The 22772-nt window shown below is 44.6% G+C and overlaps 1 protein-coding gene across 2 annotated transcripts; it reads right to left on the reverse strand.

The window, feature by feature from the left end:
- Nucleotides 1-1758: 1758 nt before the first annotated feature.
- On the reverse strand, nucleotides 1759-22772 carry VAMP2 (vesicle associated membrane protein 2). Of its 2 annotated transcripts, none has more exons than XM_072399371.1 (5): nucleotides 22685-22772; nucleotides 4649-4760; nucleotides 4409-4567; nucleotides 3493-3544; nucleotides 1759-2147 (listed from the first exon to the last, which is right to left on the reverse strand). In XM_072399371.1, coding segments are annotated over exons 1-5 (342 nt in total). In that variant the 5' UTR covers nucleotides 22687-22772; the 3' UTR covers nucleotides 1759-2130. The 2 variants fall into 2 exon arrangements, with proteins under 2 accessions (XP_072255472.1, XP_072255473.1); XM_072399372.1 differs by lacking the exon at nucleotides 22685-22772 and adding an exon at nucleotides 18298-18316.

Below are 22772 nucleotides of genomic sequence, written 5' to 3' on the forward strand. Positions count from 1 at the left end.
TCCTTTCTATTATATCTTTACAACATGTATAGAGTTCCCGACTGCACAGAACTGAACAGGGCAGGGCTTATAATAATGTTTAGGATAATGTTGCAAAGTTTACAAGACATTGCAGGATTTCTGGCAGGATCAACAAACATTTTTTTGCTCATCCTGGATGGTGTATTAAAGGTGATGTATAGCCAGAACTCCTCTCAAGGTCTTTTAGGCAAGCAGTAAGATGAGTTTTGGGGGGAAAGAGCACAAAAGTTTTGGAAGGAGTTATGCAAATATAAACCTGTCTTGAGGGGTGGGTGTTAAACTGGGGGGGAGGGGGGTGTTCCTAGGCTGGGTGTGTTTGCATGCAGACCCCTCACATGTGATGCTGAGCTCCCATCTCAACGCCAGGGACAGGCCATGTTGGGAGGAGTTAGATAATGCTGGATGTCCTCCAGACAGGAAATGAGGCGGGCTCTGATTTGCTGCAGCTTTTAATGCCAATTATGGGAAGCTCACTGTTTGCAGTAAAATCAGAGTAGGCAATAGAGGAGAAGAGCTGGTACAATAGTGCCGGGGAGGGATGAAGGCCAGCTTTTACTTTCTCCCCCGGAGAAGTGAGGCGGGATGTTAACAACGTGCGGTTCATTTCCCTTTGTAATCACCAGACCAGTTTCCCCAATAAAAGATTTCCACTGACATTCTGTTCCGGTGACAACCGTAGCATTTTAGATTTGGGAACAGTGGTCACCAGGACACATAAGGAGGAACAAGAGAGAGCGACTATCATGGGGGAACCTGGGTGATCCAACAAATCTGGAATGGATTTGGTCAAAGATTTAAAACATTTCCAGGTTTTCAGAATCACTCAGGTCCTCCCATACACTTTATTATTCCCTTGTCCCCATCAGCAAAGAATAAACCACAGACACAGTAAATTTTTGGTTAAACAACATTTATTTTAATATTTATGTTGTGGGAATAGGAGGAGGGGGAGGGAGAATTAAGGGCGGGTATAAAGGAGAGGGGGGGGATTATTTATCCTAATGCCCCTGGCCACACTCACCCCCCCCTCCTCAGACATTGCGGGCGCATCGGGCAATTAGGCACAAATAAAAAGGGGTGGAGACGTCTCTGCGGGGTTTGTGCCTTATTGCCCCAGCTGGTCGCAGCTACGTCATGGCTGGTCCCATGCAGGGATTAAATAGAAGGGGCAAAGGGACAAAATGGGGCCTCTCTTGCTATTACAGTCATGGAGTGGTGTAGGGGGTTCGGCGGGATTTGACACAGCTACTCCCACCAACTTTCTCTTTTTCACTTCATTGAGTAGTAGCGGGGCAATGGCTATGACGCCCTCTGTTGTGTCACCGACCAGTGGGGGGTCTACGAAACAGAATCCAACGCCACCCCTAAATGCCGCTTCCCTCCTAAGTGGCAAAAAGGGGGGGAGGTTTGGGGAATCCTCTTTGTTTCCCTGCACTGATCCCCAAAGTCACACACAGCCAAACCTACATTCTTTCGGCCAGCTCTGTCTGCTATCCTTGCGCCTTCTGGCGATTCTGCCTCCTGCAAAGGCACGCCAGCGGATTTCCGCAGTCACAAGTGTGAGGACAAAGGGGGGGGCTGCAGAGTGGTTTGGTCCAATTTCTTTACACTACGTCCCTCCAGAGTAGCGGAAGAAGGGGACTCCCCACTCTGCTAGCTCTTTATGACAACAAAAAATAAAATGTTCTTGGAAAATATGGCAGCAGAGATCATGTGACTTTCACTGGTTGCCCCCCCCCCCCCACCCCCTTGGGGGAGTTATAAACATCACGGACACACAGCTTCACGGGAAACAAGGGGGAACAAATAAAACCTGCACATGGACAAATTAAATATTATATATATATATATGTGTGTGTGTGTGTATATAAGTTAAGGGGTCCTTCAGTCAATGGGTATTTACAGGGGAGAGTAAGAAGGGAGAGAGCTTTTGCACAATTAATGGGGCAGGGGTCCCCACTTCCCTAATTGGGGAGGGGGGAGAGGCAGGAGAGGGGGAGTTTTATGTCGAAGTTTTTTTTGTGTCTGGTCCCAGCTGGGGTAGATGAGAGATCTGGCTTGGGGGGAGAAAAAGAGACAGAGAGACGGGAAGAGAGAGTGACTCTGTCCTTAGGTGCTGAAGTAAACTGTAGAGGACAAAAGTAGAATGTTTGGGATGCGGAGGAGAGGTGGAAGCGAGAAAAGCACAAAATGAGTCAGAGCAATAGAAGAAATGGTAGACATCAGGGTGAGCAAGACAAAGGGATGAACAAAAATGAGTGGTTTAATGAGAGGAGCAAGAAGAAGGGTCAGCAACAAAGACAAGGTGAAGAACAAAGAAATGGCGAACAGATAATAATGAGGACGAAGAGATGACGAAAAGGATCAGATGTGGGCAAGGTGCGGGGCAACGAAAAAAAAAAATCGGTGAGTAGCAAAGCACACATTATAGGAGTAATGTGAAGTGAAGAACAAAGTTATTAAGAAAAGTGAGCAACGGTTCAGATTGAGGACAAGGGGAAGAGAAAATAATTAAGGGTTAGTGTGAATAACGGACAAGATGGTTGACAGAGATTACAGAGAATTACAGAGGAAGAAACATGGAGGACAGAAGACGTGAGAGGAGCATGAAAGGATGGAGGACAGAAGACGTGAGAGTAACATGAAAAGGATGGAGGACAGAAGATGTGAGAGGAGAATTAAAAGGATGGAGGACAGAAGATGTGAGAGAGGATGGAGGACAGAAGAAGACCCGAGAGAAGCATGAAAAGAATGGAGGACAGAGGAAGATCAAACAAACATGAATAAGATAAAAGACAGAAGAAGACCAGAGAGAAGTGTAAAAAAGAGTGAGGACAGAACAAGACCCAAGAAAAGCATGAATAGGTTGGGAGGACAAAAAGCCCAAGAAGGAAGGCAGATAAGAACAGACAACATGGACAGGCAGGAAGAAGCATAGAGGGCAAGATGAAAAAGAAAGAAAGACACAGGAGAAGCGACCAAGCAAGAATGAACATAAAAAAAAGAGATAAAGGACCATTGGGGACAAAAAACGAGGACAATGGTGGACATTTGACATAGTGGAAGATAAGGGGAATACCCAGGATGGGCAGAAAATTGGACATGGGGAAAACAAAGGGTCAGCAGGAAAAAGGGTTAGGGACAGACAAGATGGAGTAATGAAGAACATAAGAGGATGTATTGACAAACAGAAGGGTAAGGGAAACAAGCAATATATGTAAAAAAAAAAAAAAAAAAAACAAGATAAAGGTGTGTGGTACATACAGTAGACACAGGGATGTAATTGGAACACAGCATGGAAGCATTGGGAGAGAGAAGAGAAAAAGAAGCGGTTAGTATAGTCAGCCATGTGTATAAAGCATAGATAACAAGCAGTATATATATTATACACATAGACATACACATATATAGATATACACACTATAGACACACAGACTAATAACACTGACGCACAACAGGACAATAACTCACCAATAATTATGATGAGGATGATGGCGCATATCACTCCCATAATGATCATCATCTGAGGAGAGAAAAAACACAAAGTATGAGATGAAAGAAAAAGTAACAGTGAAAGGCCACATAATGCTACAAAAGACAGATTACTGCCCAATGAGCAACCTCCAGAACCCAGCATTCTTCTGTACCATACAAAACTAGAAATATGATTTTTGTCCACACAGTTGATATAGTATAAAAGTCAGAAATTAAAGGGAAAATTGTTCTAAGAAACCAACAATGAGATATCATTGAATATAGCTAACTAGGTAGCCAAATAACTATTTAGAGGAAGAACATCTAAGGCAGATACAATAGAGATTTTCAACAAAACAAGCTGGCATGTAATGTGCTTTGTTAGAATAAAACATAACCGTGAAAAACAGAAAAGATGGACAGCAAAGAAATACCCAAAGAAGAGACAAGATGGAGGACAGAAGATGACCCAGGATGGCCAAAAACAAAAATGCAAAACAAAGAAGGTGGAAGACAGGAGCAGCAATAAAAATGAAGTGATGAGGATACACAAGATGGAGGACAGAAGAGAACCCAGGATAAACAGACATGGACAACCAACAAGATGGAGGACAAGAGAAGACCCTGGAGCAGAACTGAGGTTTGGAGGACAAAGGGAGACCAGATCATCAGGGATTAGGGTAAAGAATAAACAGGTTAAAGAAAATGTGAAAAAATACAAGGTAGTAGATCCAAGATGAAAAGATTAACAAACCTGCGTGAAGCCACGCATTCTGGGGTGTTCCTCTATTGTCCAGCAGAAAATATAAGGTCTCTCAAAACTGTCTGTTGTGTTATTCAGAATCCTTGTTCAGTATATTGCTCATCATTTAGAACAAAGGCCTGGTATTTATATAAAATAAGCAGAACTCACCTTAAGGTTCTTCCACCAGTACTTGCGTTTGAGTTTGGCCGCGCTGGTTTCAAACTGCGAGGCTCCGGCCTGCAGAGCGTCCGCGCGGTCATCAAGTTCGGACAGCTTCTGATCTCGTTCCAACACTTTGTCTACGTTGACACGCATGATATCCACAACCTGTGGGGAGGAAGGACAAGCCGCTCAGAATACACTTAGGTATTTGGTACGGCTTTACGTCCTGTGTTTCATTCAACTTACCTCATCGACCTGCGCCTGGGTCTGCTGCAGCCTTCTGTTGCTGGTGAGATTGGGGGGTTGAGATGCTCCTCCTTCTCCGGGGGCAGCGGGAGGGCCGGCAGCTGGGGCAGACCTGGAAAATAAGATGGCATTGGTTAGAATTCACTTTCCAACTTTCTGTCTTGGCGAAAATGATCACCATACCACAAGTTTTGGAATCAAATCCCCCTGCTCTGCTTTCCTATTTGAAACATGTGATTGGACCGTTAAAAGAGAAATAGCAGATTGATGAGCTAATCTATCACTTTCCTTCTCTTTCAGTTAGCAAGATGTCATCCTTTGTCAATAACTCAGACATACAGCAACAGAGGATAAGTGAGAGGCTCCCTGCTGCCTCCTCCCCATTAGAAGAAAAATTGGTTCTCTTAGCAGCCACATGTTTAGTGATTATGGAACACCTGCACCGATGCACCACAATCACAGGATACTGCATTACCATGCTTGTGGTGTGCTGCAAATCATGCGATGAGGTAATGTTTTCAACAAATGGCAAGGCAACACTCTGACATAACAAGAGTCAACATGCAAACATTAATGCATTCGTTCCTGGATCGAAAAGTGTGAACAAGCCCCTTGAGATAAAATGCCGGACGCTAAGATGAAGGGGGTAATAATAGATGTTGGTATTTCCATTCACTAATAATACACCATAGCACCCCTTTGTAGAAAAAACGCATGGGCTTTATCCACTAAAGAATATCCAATCCAAGGGTAAAATCGACCAATGTTTGGCAACCCAATGGACTGGCACCTCTAAATTGAAGCCTATTGCTTTTATGAGCAGTGTTTTTTGATGTTCAGCTGGTCAGATAAAGTTGGTTCAAAATCACTGAGAACACACATGGTTGCACATTCCTAGTGCTCTTCCACAAAGTTATTTGACATTCTCACAGCCCAGTGAAATTTTGTGCTTGGATTCCTACTGTGATCACAAAGAGCAATGTGAGTGACACTGGAATTTTTAAAAAGCGCACAAAAAAAGATGCTGAGCACCAAATTAGGTACAGGAATGGCCATGGCAGCTGGGTTTACCAAATATAGCATCTCTGGCCACCTAACAATCAGAATAATCTGGCTATTTTTAAACTCCCTAGTTATATGGGTGCAGTAATCTGCCAGGTCAAATTAGATGGCACACCTGGAGGGCCGGGCGCAGTGTGTCAGGAGCACGCAGTGGAGATTTCACGGCATACGGTGCATCTCAAAACCCTACAAATAAGGATAACACCAGCTGCCCTTCTTCTTCTTCCCATGTGCTGGTCATCCGTAGCTTCATCCAAGTGCAACTATTTCAAGATTATAAGATGACATTGTCCGCTGATATTACAATACCGCGACGCATCGAGACGGCCCTTGGTAAACACCCTATTGGGCATGCCCAATGCGTGGCTGTCATTCTGATGCTTTGATTTCAATGCAGTCTGAGACTCTGACCCTGAACATATATAGAGATGAGTAGATCTGGCATACCGCATGCTCGTTCCAGGGTGGGGATTACTGAACATACTGAACCCAAATTAGGGCAGGTTCTGGATTGAGTGACCCCATGCGGCTCCCAGCAGCTTGCACTCTGCGACGCAGCGCTGGTTGTTACCAGCGTCGGCAAATTTGATAGTTGGCACTAGTGAGCAGTACTTGTGCTGCTCACTTCCGCACCCTATTATTCTCTACGTGGCTCACTGCTTCTCCCTAATATTCTCTATGAAGCTGCAGCCGGGAGATGGAGCATCTCCCCAAAAGCAGCGGTTCCCTGATATGAGGAATAGGTAAGAGCACTGTGACCAGTGTGAGCATAGACTATGATTATTGAGACTCAATGCCAAGAAATTTGGGTATAACATACCCATCTTTATCATACCCTACAAATATTTCAATGCAATAGGATGTAAAGAGTTAAGTGGAATCGCCGGAGTGAGATTTTCGTATAGCACCAGGTACGCGGATGTGTGACATCGCAGCCTGACTGTGAAGTGTCAACTCCCTTCACACCTCTCCCTGACTGACAAGGCGCTTCTCCTTTTTTTCTCACGTAAATCTGGAGGCCATTTTAATGTCAGCACTCCCTCCAGAGAGGAGTCAAATGACTGCTTGTGCTATATATAAAGTGTATGTCAATTTTAACAATACATCTGCTCGCTTTTGGATTGTGGATTATGCCAAAGTGCATAGAAATATCTGCTGATCTTGCTAGAAATGTTGTGAGCTGATTGACAGTTCTGGGTGTGTTGGATGCATGATCCGCCCGCTGCAGAATATGGTTGCAACCACTGGCTAAAAAAGCTTTGGAGGGAGAATGGGCTGAGGGGTGAAACCATAGCACAGAGAAGGGGGTGCAGGTATCTGAAGACATGATAGGGGGCTGAGCAGTGGAGAGCAGACCTGTACTATATTTAAAGCGGAACTAAACAAAAAATTAAAAAAAATGATACTTACCCATAATCCCACAGATCCCTCGATTGCTCTGGTCCTTCCTACAAACCCGTCCCACGCCGTGGTGATCAAGATTTAAAAGGGAGGTGATGCACCATTTTTTTTTTTTTTTTGTTAAAAAGGATGTTGCACTACCCTTCTACCCCCTATATTAAGTAAAAATGTTAAGTTTAGGTCTGCTTTAATGTATATGTACCCTATACAATCTACTATCTAATGTTTATGTACTCTATAATGTATGACGATTATAGGATTGTATAAGATTATATAGAATTGTATAAATCTATACAATCCTTTATAAGCATCAATGTTAGTCATTTCAAAAGTAATTTTTAATATAAAAAAAAGCAGCTTAAAAAATACCTGGTGATCCTGCTGGAAATCTTGTGACCTGATTGACAGTTCTGGTTGTGTCAAACGCCTGCTCCCCCCGCTGCAGATTTTGGTTGCACCCACCGGCTGTTAAAGCTATGGAGTAACCAAGTGCTGGAGGGTGTAACCACCATGCACAAAGGGGGGTGTAGGTATCTGACAAACCTAGAAGACACAGCAGAAGACTAAGCAGTTGGGAGCAGGTCTGGTGATCCTGCCAGGAAGGTCCTTGTTCTACAACTGGAAGTACCAACACTCCGATGTTTGAATGCTGGAGTACCTGAGCAGTGGGGCGGGCAGGTGAGCGGCTGGCAAGGTACGAGCTGCCAGGACCTGCATGGGAATTCCTGTTACACATGCCAGTCTGAACATGGGATAAGATCTCGCACGGCTCCTTGCCTTGCCAGCTACTCGGACACTCACACGGTTTGAATACCGCTCAATGCTGCTCCTATTCATTCTCTATGGAGCTTCTGCAGGAAGATCATGTACTGTACACTACTATGTAGCATCTCCCGAAGATTCCTGGCACGAGGAAGCATTAAACGGACTGCAACCTCACCATTATAAGGTGTCTTGTCCTTTGACTACCTTGTTGCTTTTATTGAATTTTTACCTAGATCAGATTGCGGCTATGCTACAATGCTGCAGTACCGATCAGCTTCATGCAGAGTACCTTGCCTCCCCCTAGTGGCCAACATACAGCCAAGCAACAGCAGACAAAGATTATTATGCGCCATAGAGGCAGAGGCTTTGGCTGCGGCCTTACAGCTAATTCAGGGCTAAATCTCTGGCAGCCAACCCTTGGAAGGAGCGAATTTTAGTGACTCAGAATCGAGAAAAAAAAATATATAAAAAAGCTTGATTAAACTGAAAACCTGGCTTTGTAACGGCAAACCTTATACTCAGTCCTCGAATGAGCCTATTCAGCAAAATGGAGGCCGGAGCCGATGTGTAGACGTGGCTCGTTAGAGATAAGCACAAATAAATCTCAGCTCTCTGGTCAGTCAGGTGTGACGTCAATGCAGAAAATACAGATTAGATTTTACAGGTGAACTGTCAATGCCATCAATTCTAAAGAGAACCTTTAACCAACATGTGCAATGCCCAGGGCGCCATTTACTAGAGGGTATATGATGCTGGTGTAAAGAGACCCTGTCAGCATATTAATAATATCGGCAACATCCCATTATCACATTTCTATGCTGCATTTCATCTTACAACATTGAGGTGATGATAATAAACCAGCCTTTATCAAACTTTTTTCACCCCTGGGGAACCCTTGAAATTATGTTCAGGTCTCGAGGAATCCCTGCAAAATTTATTGGGGGCCAGTGAGAAAAAAGCCTTGTCCATTGGTGGCCAGTGGAAAGAATGCCCCATTGGCACCTTTCATTGGCAGTGGAAAGATTGCCCCTTGGAGCCTTCCATTAGTGGTCAGTGAAAAGAATGCCCCCTTGTTGCCTTCTATTGATGACCAGTGGAAGGGATGCCCCATTGGTGCGGGGGGGGGGGGGGGGGGGGGGGGGGGGGGGGGGGGGGGGGGGGGGGGGGGGGGGGGGGGGGGGGGGGGGGGGGGGGGGGGGGGGGGTAGGATTGGTGAAACCAGTGTTTCTCAAGCAGGGTTACCCCAGATATTACTAGGGATTCCTTGAGCAATGAGAATATTGTACCTTTGAGGTCAGTTTAGGTGACATCAATCATCTTTTTGGCTATCGGCCTTCTTCCTAATGGCTGGCAATGCAAGAGCCATTCTTGCCACTGACCACCATGATAATGTACTGTGAGCTGTGGGTATAGTAATTATAATCGGGGTTCCCTGAAAGGTATTTCAAGAGTTGGCCCATGTTAAAAAGGTTGAGAAAGGTTCTACAAGTATTCCCCTGCTGGCATTTTTTTTCCATTTGAGGCTCACCAACAGCCTCTTGTTTATCTGATGATGGCAGACATGCTGATCGTAGGAGCTCACTTACAGCACAGCACTGTATATTTCTGGCCACACACCAGAAGATTGATATTGTCTAATCAATCAGGTAAACGGTCTTACCATCTTGATTGGTTAACCCCATTACTGAAATCCAACAAAACGCCACAACTAGCTTTGTACCGGAGTGGCTGTCACCCAATGTTCTTCCCTGTGCTTGACCAACAAAAAAAATGGGCATTAATGATCAATGTTCCTCAAAATTTTTGAGCAAGAGGACCCAAATTTGTATTCAATATATGAAAGACAATGAATAGTGTATGGCCATCCCAACACCAGCAACGACACTTCCCTAGTTATCTACAGTCTCATGCACCAAGGGCTGTGCTCTGTTAAAGTGTTCTCCACAGGCCCTTTTAGCTCGGCGCACCACCCAGTACTTTTCAGTAACTACCTGGTTGTTTTTAGGTGGTGACTGAAAAGTTAGGTCACATTACAGGGGCCACCAAAAGCTTCTTCCCACCCAGCTTAAAACAAAATCTGGGGAGAATACCGTGTCGGTACTGCTGTGTAATTAGTCACAACAATCAATTAAATCTGATCAGAATTCCAATCGATCTCAATCCAAAAAAGGTGAACAGAAGGGTACAATATCATAGATGTGCGTGCAGTGTTTTCTGGCTGATAGGAAAATTGATTGGATTGGTTGATTGAGGGTAAAATTGACAGCAGTTCTGCTTGTGAGCACTTGGCCAATATACAGTTGCATGGGCTGGTACCCTCAACCAACACAGGGGCCCAGGCCCAGGCAGACAGGAACTGACACTTCCAGGAAGTGGTCAGATTCAAACACGGGTCTGAACAAACGAAAAGAGTCAGGAAGCAACATGCAAGTGCTTAATATCCTCTACTGCTGCAAGGTTTTCATTGAAAAAGTGAAGAGTTCTTGTAGAGCTCCATGTTGCTGGACGCATGCCCTGCACTGCATTAGGTGCCTCCTGCACTACAGTTGATGAGAGCTAGACCTGGAGATCTACAGATGACACCAGGAGAAGTCTGCTACTGCTGGCCAGGAAAATCTCTCCTTTTCTGGCTTCTGTAATGACTGACTCATTGCCGCAGAGGCGTCCAAGCAATGCCAAAAATCCTCCCCTGCATACTTGTTCCAGCCATCACATTGCAGCCAGGAGCTGAGCATTTCCAAAAACAGTGGTCAGCTATGGCGACCTTCACACCTACCCTATATAGCTTTGCTTTAGGTGGAGGCTTTCTCAGGCCTGGTAAGGGGATGTTGTCATGTTGGGAGGTCTCTTTATAGCGGCTGTTGTTCACTACAGTCAACCAATCCTCAACCACGCTAAATACCTGGTTATCATTGGAACAATTGGGAACAGTTGAATCGCCTTCTTTAGCAAGCATTTGATGGGGGTATGGTTTCGTTTTCTGGGCAGTCCATCGTTGAACCGATTCCATAGATTTGAATGGGACTGAAGCATTAGCAAGTATCTGAATGTGCTTTGAATGAGAGGAGGTGACCCATAATTCTTTGCAAAGTGGCATCTTCTGAGCTTCCTCCAATAAAGTTTGAAGACCAGGGATGCAGACAAATGAACCTTTAGCGGTGATCTCTACCCCACACAACAAGCAGACTAAACCATATAGAATAATCTCTGACACTTGATAGTTAGCAACCTATGGTCGTTGTGGAGCTGTGGGCCAAGCGATTCCCTGACAGCTTATGCACCTTCGGCAATATTAGAGGTGTTCCTATATATGGGGACGTATGTACCCGCTTCCTATAAAGTACTGTTCAAGCCTGGTGGGTGATCACCAAGGCCAAACACAGATGATGACCTATATCTATATGCCCCTAAATTAAAGAATAATATTAAAAAACCACACCTACATGTAAGCCATTTTGTACAATAGGCCAACATTATGCACACCGAGGCAATAGGAACATCAACGTGATCACCCCATCAATCATAGTCCACCCCACTAACACACAAGAATCCACATTCCTGGCCGGCTGCTTAGCTGCGGTCCTACAATTTCTTCTTCAGACCTCAAAATGGTTGCTCTTACATCATGTACATGACAGGTGCTCTTTGAGACAATTGACATTGTTGTCACTTTATAAATGATTAAACAGGGAAACCTGATCACTGCTGCTTTTCTTTTTTTTGTGTGGTGTGTAAAGATTAGTTACATCTGCCACCGTTTATTTAAGTCTAGGCTTGTATTGTCTAAGGATTACTTTGGCCTGGAGCCTGTGGGCAGTCCTAATTAACCTCGGACTATGATACACATAAATACACCAAAGACCACGCTAAACCCAAATTTATAAATTTGATATGGCTGGAGAACTTCAATTGGATGTAACTGTTCCCTACTGAATCCAACAGAAGGTGAGAGTTGGAGTTTTGCTTTAAGCTTAATATGACTGCTTCTGTCCATCTGCACAGCTTCAATATGGCCACCTTAGTCAACCAGCTCTGACAGATGTCCATCAATATCTCCTTATGCCAACTGGGATCAGCAAAGTGGTCCATTCAAGTTCATACATAAAAAAAGGAAAATATGAACAATGCCCCAGGCTCTGTGGTGAAAACAGAAGGAATAATGCCTCATCGTTGGTGCCAGTGAGAGGAATAGTGCCCCAAGGCTGGTGTCATGGGGAGCAGGGTTCTCCCCAGGCCCTTTTAGCTGGGTGCACCACCCGGCACTTTTCAGCACCCACCCGGCTGTTTTTGGGTGGTTACCAAAGAGTTTGGTCACAATACAGGGGCTACCACCCACCTACAATTTCTTCCCACCTAGCTTAAAAAAATTTCTGGGTTGAGCACTGGGGAGTAATGGTGCCTCATTCTTGGTGTCAGTGGGGGGATTTGTGCCACATCATTGGGGCTAATGGGAGGAATGGTGCCCCATCAGTGGGGTCATGGGGAAAATAGTGCCCCATCATTGGTGTTAGTGGAAGGAATAGTGCCCTCTTCGTTGGTGTCATTGGAGTATTTGTGCCCCATCATTGGTGTCAGTGGGAAGAACAGTGCCTCGTCTTTGGTGTCATTGGGGGATTTGTGCCTTATCCTTGGTGTCAGTAGGAGGCAAAGTGCTCCAACGTAGGTATCACTGGAAGGAACAGTATAACCCTTAGTGTCAATGGGAGGGTTTATGCTCTATCACTGGGGCTTATGGGAGGAATAGTGCCCCATTGTTCATGTCATTGGGGGAATTTGCGCCCCATTATTGGGGTCAATAGGAGGAATCATGCCCTTCTACTGGTATTATTGGAACAAACAGTGCTCCATCATTGGTGTCAGTGGGAAAAAGAGTGCCCATGTTTGTTGTTAGTGGATGCAATAGGGAGCCATCATTGGCATCATTTGAGAGAACATTGCCCTATCCCTGGCATCAGTGGGAGGGTATGTGCCCCATCATTGGGGTCATTAGAAGGAATAGTGCCCTATCACACATATCATTGGGGCAAACAGAGCTCCATCATTGGTAGAAACAGCTCCCCAAAGGCCGGTTCAAACAAGCCGATAGGCATTGTTCAACGCACCACCATGAGTAAAATGTCTTCAACACTCCAACTTTTATAGTCTTCCTGCCATAATTCCCATCTGTATTCTTGTCCCTCTGGTAATATTTATTGATTCACTTTTATTGATTCCCAATAATCATAAATAAATCAGAAATTTCAGATTCTACAAGAGAGAATAGGAGAACAGGAGGGTTTGAGTACTTTACCAAAAAGACAAATGGTAGAGGCTGACACTATCCAGTCCACAAGATTGCACTCATGTGTTCATCTACCAAAGCACTAACAGTTGGGATCCCCAAGGAGCCTGTATGTGTTGATATTGTCTTCCATCTTGGAAACCTGAGGTCAGCTCCACCCCATCCCCATCCTTCAATACAACCATTAATACCCAGGCATGAATTACGGCTGGGGGAGGTGTGAAGGGGTTGCACAGGGAGTTCACAAAATTGCTGGAATGGACCAGATACCACAATTTTACAAATCAATAAGCTCATTTCAGCTAGAATCCACCCTACAGTGGTGGCTAGAATAACACTTCACAGTTTGGGGAACCCCTAGCAACCCTTGGAGGATTCATGAAGGTTTCACAGAATCTTAGGAATGGCTGGCCTAGGAAGTCCCTGACCCGGAACACATATACAGCCAGCAAAGTGTAAAATGAGCGATGTGAGGTCCTACGTAAACATTGCTTTCAATCAGCACCAAGTCAGGTGGGTCTTAGGTAGTGGTAGATACGTAGATGATTCGCAACCGTAGTGTATCATATTTGCTCATTCTAACAAACCTTTTGTTTTGTATATTTGGTGTTGTGTAAATTTTGCCAAACCGCATACAGTTGCCTAAAGTGGAAACCATATATCCAGTGATGTGTAACCACACTGGACCACCTTGATAAGAATGAATGACTTTAAATGCATGCAACGGAGTTCATTTACCTTGACAGATGCCAAATGTGTACACTGGGTCCAATAATATAATGCAAATTTTCATTCTTGGAGAATTTGCCAGTAACAGCACTTCCTGTTGTGGCTTGACCACCCCAACCCACTGTCTCGAATTAGCCTACCAGTCAAGCTCCTCAAGTTGGCTTAATGGATTGTCTATTACATAAAAAGCCCAACTAACAACTGCAAGAGCTTGGATGTCAGACTGACAATACTTGCTGTGGGTTACAGCCTTAAAGGATAACCCTACATGAAAGAGTATCGCCAGCCATGAAATGCGTGTACACAACCAGCTGGACCAACTGATCATCTAATATCTGTGGTACCTTATGATGGTCCTAGTTAACCATTCAATTAAGTCACATAATCAGATATGCAGGAAAATCTGATCAACATTGTTCCCTGCTGATAAACTAAGCCATCATCCTGTCAATGCCTGGACCTTGGCATAGGACCAGGAGCTTTCAGCTCAAATCACAATGCAAGGTGGCAAACACTATAACCTCAGAAGAAATATGGGATTAAAGAGAACTTGTGCTCAATCTAAGCAGATCAACGCAAGATGCTCAACTAACTCATGAAGCTCAACCTTCTTACCCTCACTGTTCAATTCAGCTTCTGGGATTTAAGAGTCATATTTGGTACTTCCAAGTATAAGGAACATGTGACACATTCCACTTCTTGTCATGTGATGGTGTTGGTATTTGGCGATTGGCTAGTGTTGTCACATGGGGCAGAGCTTCCTGAGATCATTGCTAAGCTCTAATCACGAGCTTGTGGCCAAAAAGGACAATGTAAGGTGATCATAATAAACGTATGTGGGGGGCTGAGTACGCCAGGGAATCTGGTGGTTTTGCCCAAATGGGTAGAGCAAAGGTTCACTTTAAAGTAGACCTAAAGCATAACCTGCTTATTTAAAGTTGGCCCTTCCCTTTGCTAAAATGCTGAATAAAATTGCTGAGGGGGAAATTGTTGGAATTATGTTTCCCCCAATCCTTTTGCCGCGGGCTCTGGGTAAGGAGGATCCCATCAACCTTCCGGTAAGATTCTGAGGAATACCCCAAATCTCGCTAGAATAATAATATACACTTTGCTGCAACATTTTCTTGGGCTATTCAACATTCCTGCCATTGCTTGCTTTAATGATGACCTGCCCCCGAGGTACAGAAGGAGTGAAGTAAGTATTCCCATGCAGGTTTTTTTCTTTGGTTGTAGTGGCTGAATCTGTCCATTCCTCCATTATATCTACTGGCCAGCCATAGCGGTCACATTGGACTTGAAACATGTCTTCCCTGCCATTATTGGTATCATGGAAGTAGTAGCTTATACAATAAAACGAATCAGGTTGGAATTTTTTCACCCTACAGGAAGCATCAAGGACATGGTATTTTTGTCAGGATCAAAATGGATTTTTTTACCTACAGCCACAAGATGGAAGGCTTGGTAAGCCGAAATATATTACATTTTTGTTCTCGGGTTTAGATACAAAAACTTTATTTATAAATGTTTTCACACAAGCTTCACACTTTTTAGTTGCATTCTATTGGAATAAATGTGTGAATATGGATGAACTTGTGTGAGAACTTTTTAAAATAGACTGCTAAGTGTTATTTTGAAGTTTTAGGTTAAAGGGGTCATCAAGGATGAAGAGTTAGTTGTAGGGGGTAGGTTAGGTGTTCTGAACGGTAGAGGGTACCCTCACTTAGGCCGTTAGGGTATACAGAGGAAAATTTTGTGAGAGGAAATTGCTGTACCAAAAACAAAATGCCACGTTATTCTTGGAGCCAAAAACATGACCTGCAACCCTAAGCCATGTGTGAGATTCCTCCTGCAATTCTAAGCATTCACCTAATGGCCCATTTCTGGCATGTTGCACTAACGATTGCATTATTGCAGGCATGTTTGTGCTTTGGAACATCGTAGTGACATTCATCTGCACCCCAACGCATTACCCAGGCCAGATGCATTGCAATGTTGTGTCAGGAAACATAGCACACGTCCAATTTTTTTATCCCTTCCGGTGCATTGGATGCCCATGCATGAATGGGCTTCTAATGTCTTATATAAAGCAGGTTGACATGCATGCAATATTGCAATACACCATGGTGGACTGGTGTCAATAGGCCTGAAAGCCACCTTTCCTCCCAGTTTCACCCAAGGTAAGCTCCAGTGGCGAATGGTGCCAAAGCTTATAATGGAGAGTGAATATCACTGACCCCCTCCCCATGTGACAGCCTTGAAGCCAGTTGACGGGGTGTTTAGGAACAAGCCCTGTTATGTGGAGGAGGTCACATGCCTCCTAAGACTCAGGATGCAATGGTGAGACCACTCTTATGTAGCAGGGATTAAAGCGGGGGGGAATGGTGTGTAGGAATGGGTGGTTATAGCTCGGGGGTGGGGCTAACAGGAACTGTCACTTCACCCTAAATTACCAAGGCAAGAGTGTTCCTTTAAATCTAAAAACATTTTGGAGAATAACTGAATGTTTTTGGAATGTTGGAGGAAACCAGCGTGCCCAGTGGAAAACCACACAAACACAGGGACAACATACAAACTCTTTGCATAAAGTGTCCTAGCCAAGATTTGACTAGTGACCTAGTGCTACAAAGAGTGCTAGCCACTGAGCCAACCTGCCTGCCCTGATAACTGTTACCTTTTAATATCACCAACATATTTTTATATCTCCACAATACATGCACATTTGTGCAATAACTTTAAATACATTACAATTACAAACAATAGCTATCGATGTGCCAGACGTATAGTAGAATCTTGCCTTACTCTTTATTATTGCAAACCACACATATCACATGTTTTCAATGCATTCCAAACCTGGAATTAAGGAGACATTTAAAGCAGAGCTCCAGCCAACAACAGAGTGCAGGTCGCCCTAAGCCTGAGACTGGACATTGCAAGACAAGTAGCACAGTGATGAGCTCATTTCTCTGTCATTCTGCTTTCTCCTCCAATCACCTCCTACCTTGCACTGCCCCTGCCAACCTTTTCTAAGCTCTGCTGTACAGAAACTGTAAAAAGCTGATATCCTGTCTATTTCTGATACATACAGCTTGCATGTAACATAATTTAATGATGCATTGCTGCAGAGTGACTTTGACTTGTTTTTTTTTTTTTCTCTTTGCCTGTCTAAAAAAAAAGAAAGCACAAATTAATAAAATGTGCTATAACACATGTATAGGGAACATCTGCACCCCCACATGTGAAGTGTGAACAGGCTCTTTAAAGTTGCATTCACTAGGCATGCAGATGTAGAAGTGGCAGGAGACGCCGCTATTGCTGCTGCCATTTTCCTGTGCTGCTATAGAAATGTATGGCACACACAGACATGTGTACCGAGTACCTCTTGCCTGAAGGTTGGAGGTGACTGGAAGGTGAACGTGCCCTTGGTACTTGTGTTAAGGCGGTCTAAATTATTAAAGAGACCATGTCACCTTTCCTGCTCAGGACAAAATGAGCTCTGTTCAAACAGGCTCCTTAATCCAAGGAGTTCACCTCGCTCCGTTCTGTTGCAGCTGGCATTAGTGTTGGCCACTAGGGGGTCCAATGACTCCAATTCATCATGTGACCCTGGTTGTCACACTCCATCAATGTGCCATGGCAACATAAGGAGTAGTGACAATGTTGTTAATCTGACAGTGGGAGCTTGCTGACAGGAGGAGACATTTCATTTAGTATAGTTCTGCTCTATCATGCCCATCTGGTGACTATGATATATGTATTACCTCCAAGGCAACAAAGTTAGAATTTGATGTTTGCCTGGACTGCTAGACTAAATGAACCAAATGACTAATGCTTTGGCAAGTAAAACAGCTCCTGTATTGTATGCAGCCATTTGCCTGGTGTATTTGTATGGAGTGATGAGAGATTGTATGATGCTGAAGTCACCCAAACTGAACAAATAAATAAAGCTCCAAATAAAGCTGTTTGCAAATATCGACTTCCCCACCCAAGTCAGCACTTACAAATCACCCTCCGCTACACAATGCCAAGCTGTCTGGCTACTGAACAGAAATCCTACAGATATGGCTGAGTGTAACAATACACAATATCAATGGTAGGATGGTGAGAGACAGGCGGGGATCACTTGTATAGACAGGGAGAAAAAGAAAGAGAGAGATAACTGGTATATAGAGGGAAGACGTAAAGAAGAGAGAGAGGAAAATTGGAATGAGAGAGACTGAGATGAAAGAGAAAAAAGATAGATAGAAGATAGATAGATAGATAGAAAGATAGATAGATTGATGGATAGGGCAGACATATATAGGATGAACAGATAGAATAGATAAAAGCAATATATAACCAATCCCTGACCATCAATCTCCACACACAGATATAAATGCGAACACATGAACGCACACTCGCACACGTTACGTACATTGCAGCGATGGAGCGGCGATGGGAACTGAAGCAGAGCTGGAAATGTCATTGAGCGGTGCGGTGAGGGAGGGGGTTGGGTAGGTGGAGGCTGTGTCTTGCTGTGAGATCAGGGTTGGGATCTGTCCCTTTAAGAACATGTCCTCTCCCCCTATGATGCTGCATAATATCCGGGCTCCTGTCTCGCCTGCCATGATTACGAATGAGCGCGTTAAGTAACATTCTCCTTTTATCTTTTTTCTTTCCCCTTATTCAGGAAGGATTAGGTGTTATAAGCGCTTCCCATAGCTAAACAGAGCCCGTTGAATGGTGATCCGGCGTGACGCCGTCGTTCCGTAAACATAAGCCCCTGTCCCTACACGCCCTCCAATATAATGCAGTACACCATCTACAGATACACGCCTGGATTACCCATGATGCACCACACTCACAGGCAGCCATCTTGTGCAAATGCATAATAAAATGACAGTGGGGGAATCCTGATGCAGAATTCCAAGTATGGGGGGATTGGAAAACAAAGGTGAGCTGCAAACACCAGGGAGATCTCCAATTACCTATTTTTTTCCTGAATCGTGTGTATTTGTGCGTCATTTAACACATTTCTAACTTTATTTGTCATTAATTTTGTGTCACTTGACACGTGTTTTTAAAATGAAAAAATGTTGGCTTGCTAGCTTTTTCAGCCCTTGTTTTTTTTTTTAAATTACCCCCAGACAGGGGTTCTATACAGTCTGATTGTACAATCTTCCTTTGGATTGAGCAATAGAATGGACGGACCTAAACGATCGATCCAATCTGCATAAATCCAGGCAGGCTTTGTATGTCAGAGTAGGCCCCAAGGAGGTTTGGTTGGCCTATTGCCAGGGATACACAATACGATTTTCTCTCAATGGTGTTTGCAATCGATATTTATGGTTTAGTGAAGGTTGGCTATACATTGTAATTGCCCTTAGTAACCGAATGCATATTCTAGAAATGTTCATAGCATTGGTTGCCATGACAATGGGTTGGGTTATCGGTTGGTCGGCATTTTATTGACTGACCGATAAAAATTGGATACCTATTCAATCATCCTAATAGGAGGAGATTAAAAGGTCGGTATTTCTTGTCACAGAAAAGGCAACAAGCTAATAAAGCACAACCTTAGGGACATATACAAGCATTCCTGGTTGGTCTTGGCAAAAGATACACGGATTCTAAATAGTTGCTTTAGGTAACACTTTATAAATACCCTCACTGGTATGGCCTAGACCACAAAAAAGAGACCAAATGTCCATAGCAACCTTCCTCCATCAAACAAATGAAAGTCACAGGCCCATAACAACCATTGTTTACCCCCATGATTGCGATTTTAGGCCCTCATATCTAAAAAGTTATGGCAGATAAGGTTAGTTATTGCGTAGTAAATGGAGCCTGTTGCTTGTTGTGTGTCATTTTGTACACAACAATAGCATTGCAATAACACCACTGCCTCAGGCGACAGAAGGATGTACAGGCCCAACCCACTCTGAGTGTAACACAATCCTCCCTCAGAGGGCAGTCTGTGTGTCAGGGTGACACAGGCCATCTGTGTGTGCGAAATGTGGCATCTAGTGTGTGTCATTGTCACACAGAGCGAGGGGCATCTATGTTACCCCATAATGTGGCTTCTCAGGGGTGGCCTTCAAGTCCCAGCATGCCGTGCACAAATTGTACAGGTATACATAAAGATTTATCAAATTAGAAAAAATGACCAATGCAATGCAACCATAGCAACCAGATGGAATCCATCTTGTCCTCATTCGGTTGCAGCTAAGCCATTTCTGATTGGTTGCTATGGGCCGTTGCACTGACCACTTTGCTGCACATAACAGAATGTTATCATATCAGTAATATACAATTTAGATAAAAGATGTTAGCCAGCAGCAGCCCGCTGCGTGCGATAGTATAATGTGTCTACAGGCAGGCCCCTGTAAATGAGACCTGTTACCAATAGTAACAATCTGACTGAATTACAAATCTGACCCTTGAACCGTACAAACGTGTCCCAAGTAATACAGCGTGTCATGAATGAACAATAAGCATAATGGGCAACACCGACCAGAATTACCCCTCCAGAATCAGAAATATTGTGTGTCCCTGAGAATAGATATATACCCGGGTGTCATACAGATGTGTGACATAAGCGTACGGGTGAATTCCACGTACACATAAATGTGCGTGCATGTGTGTGACATTGACGAACGGGTGAATATAAATGGGATTGGTGTGTCACGTCCAATTTTACCATCCGCTCCCCATGTGCTTGTGTGCGTTATGCTGACACGGAGCTGGACGCAGTGGGTGACGTGTCGCCATCACACAAGGAACGTTTTATATATATAATATATGGAATCATATACAGCATCATTCTACAATCTGGTAATTACGCTAGGTATGGAGGACACCCGGGGGTCACCTGACATTTGTATAGGTCTGTTGTCACTCATTTTGTTCCAGATGCCATTCATATATACAAAATGACTAAAATGTGAATTGTATCAGCAATGATAGGGTGAAATTATGTCTCTGGGTGAATGTACAGAGAGGATACGCCAGACGGTGTTGGAGGTTTGGCCGACTCTTAGTCGAGTTGTAGATGAGGAACTCGTTTTTAATGAATTGTTTATTGCTAATACTCTGGTGTGTATTTGTGCTATGTGTACTCCTGTGGAAAGGAGAGGGAAGAGGAAGATAAAGAGAGAAGGAGAAGAAAGAAAAGGAGAGAAGAAAAAAGAGAGGAGAATGAAGAGGAGAGGAGAAGAAAGAAGAGGAGAAGAAAAGAGGAGAGGAGAGGACAGAAGGAGGAAGAGGAGAATGAAGAGAAGAGGGGTGAAGAAGGAAGAGGAGAGGAGAAGGAAGAGGAGAGGGAAGAGGAGAAGAAACAGGAGAGGAGATGGAAGAGGGAGAGAAGGAAGTGGAGAGGCAAGATGAGAAGGGGGAAAAGGAGGAGAAGGAAGACGAGAGAAGAGGACAGGGAAGAGGTGAGGGAAGAGAATGAGAAGGAAGAGTACAGGGAAATGGAAAAGGAGAGGCAAGATGAAGCGAGGAGAAGGAAGAGGATAGGAGAAGAAGGAAGAGGACAGGGAAATGGAGAAAGAGGGGAGGGGAAAGAGGGAGAGAAGGAAGAGGAGAGGCAAGATGAAGAGAGGAGAAGGAAGAGGATAGAAGAAGAAGGAAGAGGACAGGGAAATGAAGGAGAAGGAACAGGAAAGGGAAGAGGAGAGGAGAAAGAAGAGAAAAAGATGGAAAGGAGAGGAGAGGAGAAAAAGAGGAAGAGAAGAGTGAGAAGAGAAAAGAAAAGGGGAATAGGAAAAGGAAGAGGAGAGAAAAGAAGAGAAAAGAGGATAAGGAAGAGGAGGGGAAAAGGAGAAGGGGTAGGTGAAGGAAAGGATGGGAGGAAAGGAAAGGAAAGAAGTAAGATGAGACAGGGCTGAGGGAAAGAGAAGAGAAGGATAAAAAAGAGGAGAAGGATGAGAGGAGAGGAGGAAAGGATAAAGAGGAAGAGAAGAAAGATGAGAGGGGGTGAAGGGAAGAGAAAGGGGGGAGGGAAGAAGACAGGATAAGGAAAAAGGAGAGGAATGAGAGAAGAGAAGGAGACATGGGGGTAAGAGAGAAGAGTAAAAGGAGGGAAGAGAAGATTAATAAAAAAAAGGAGATGGGAAAAGAGGAATGGGGGAGAAGAGAAGTAGAGAGGACAAGATGATAGAAGGAGAGAAGAGGAAAAGGCAGCAGAGTACAGAAGAAGTAGTGGAGAAGAGAGGAAAGAAGAAGATTAGAGAGTGTATGTATGTGTCCATCCTCTAGATTAGTGCAATTTGCCCCAAACCCCAACAGGATGTTATGTGTGGCCCCTCTAGCAGTGTGTGGCCCCTCCAGGTCAGTGCAGTGTATATGCCTCTCCACCATAATGTGTTGCCCCCCTAGTAAAGGTAATACCCCCGCCCCTAGCAGTCTGTGGCCCCTCGAGTAGTCTGTGGCCCCGGTGTGTCCCGCCATCCCTCTGCAATGCACAATCCCCGGATTTGCCCCTTCTCCCCACCCCCAGTGGTGCACCATGCTGCACTGCTCCCCGGCTGCCATCTTCCCATGGATGTGACACAGCAGCCTCACCCGGGCGCAGCCTCCCCCGCACTGCACAATGCCGCCCCATGCTAGGCGCACACCCCGGGCTCCCTCGCACTGCAGTGTCGCAGGGGACAATCCCCCATCGTGGCTGCGGTGCCTGGGTGCGACACATCTGGGTGCAGTGTATGGGGTGACAGCAGCTGGGTGCAGTGAGTGCGGATACCCCGGATCGGGGCAGATTTGTAGGATTAGGGGGATGTGGTGCAGGGATGGCGGTGTGGGTGCAGGGAGGGGACACTCACATCTTTGCAGGGTGCTGTTCAGTCTCTGGTGCTGCTGCGGCTCCTTCTTCTCCAGCCTCTGACAAAAGATGGCTCTCAGTGACGTCAC

The sequence above is a fragment of the Pyxicephalus adspersus genome, chromosome 2 (assembly GCF_032062135.1).
Source record: "Pyxicephalus adspersus chromosome 2, UCB_Pads_2.0, whole genome shotgun sequence".
Taxonomy (NCBI): Eukaryota; Metazoa; Chordata; class Amphibia; order Anura; family Pyxicephalidae; genus Pyxicephalus; species Pyxicephalus adspersus.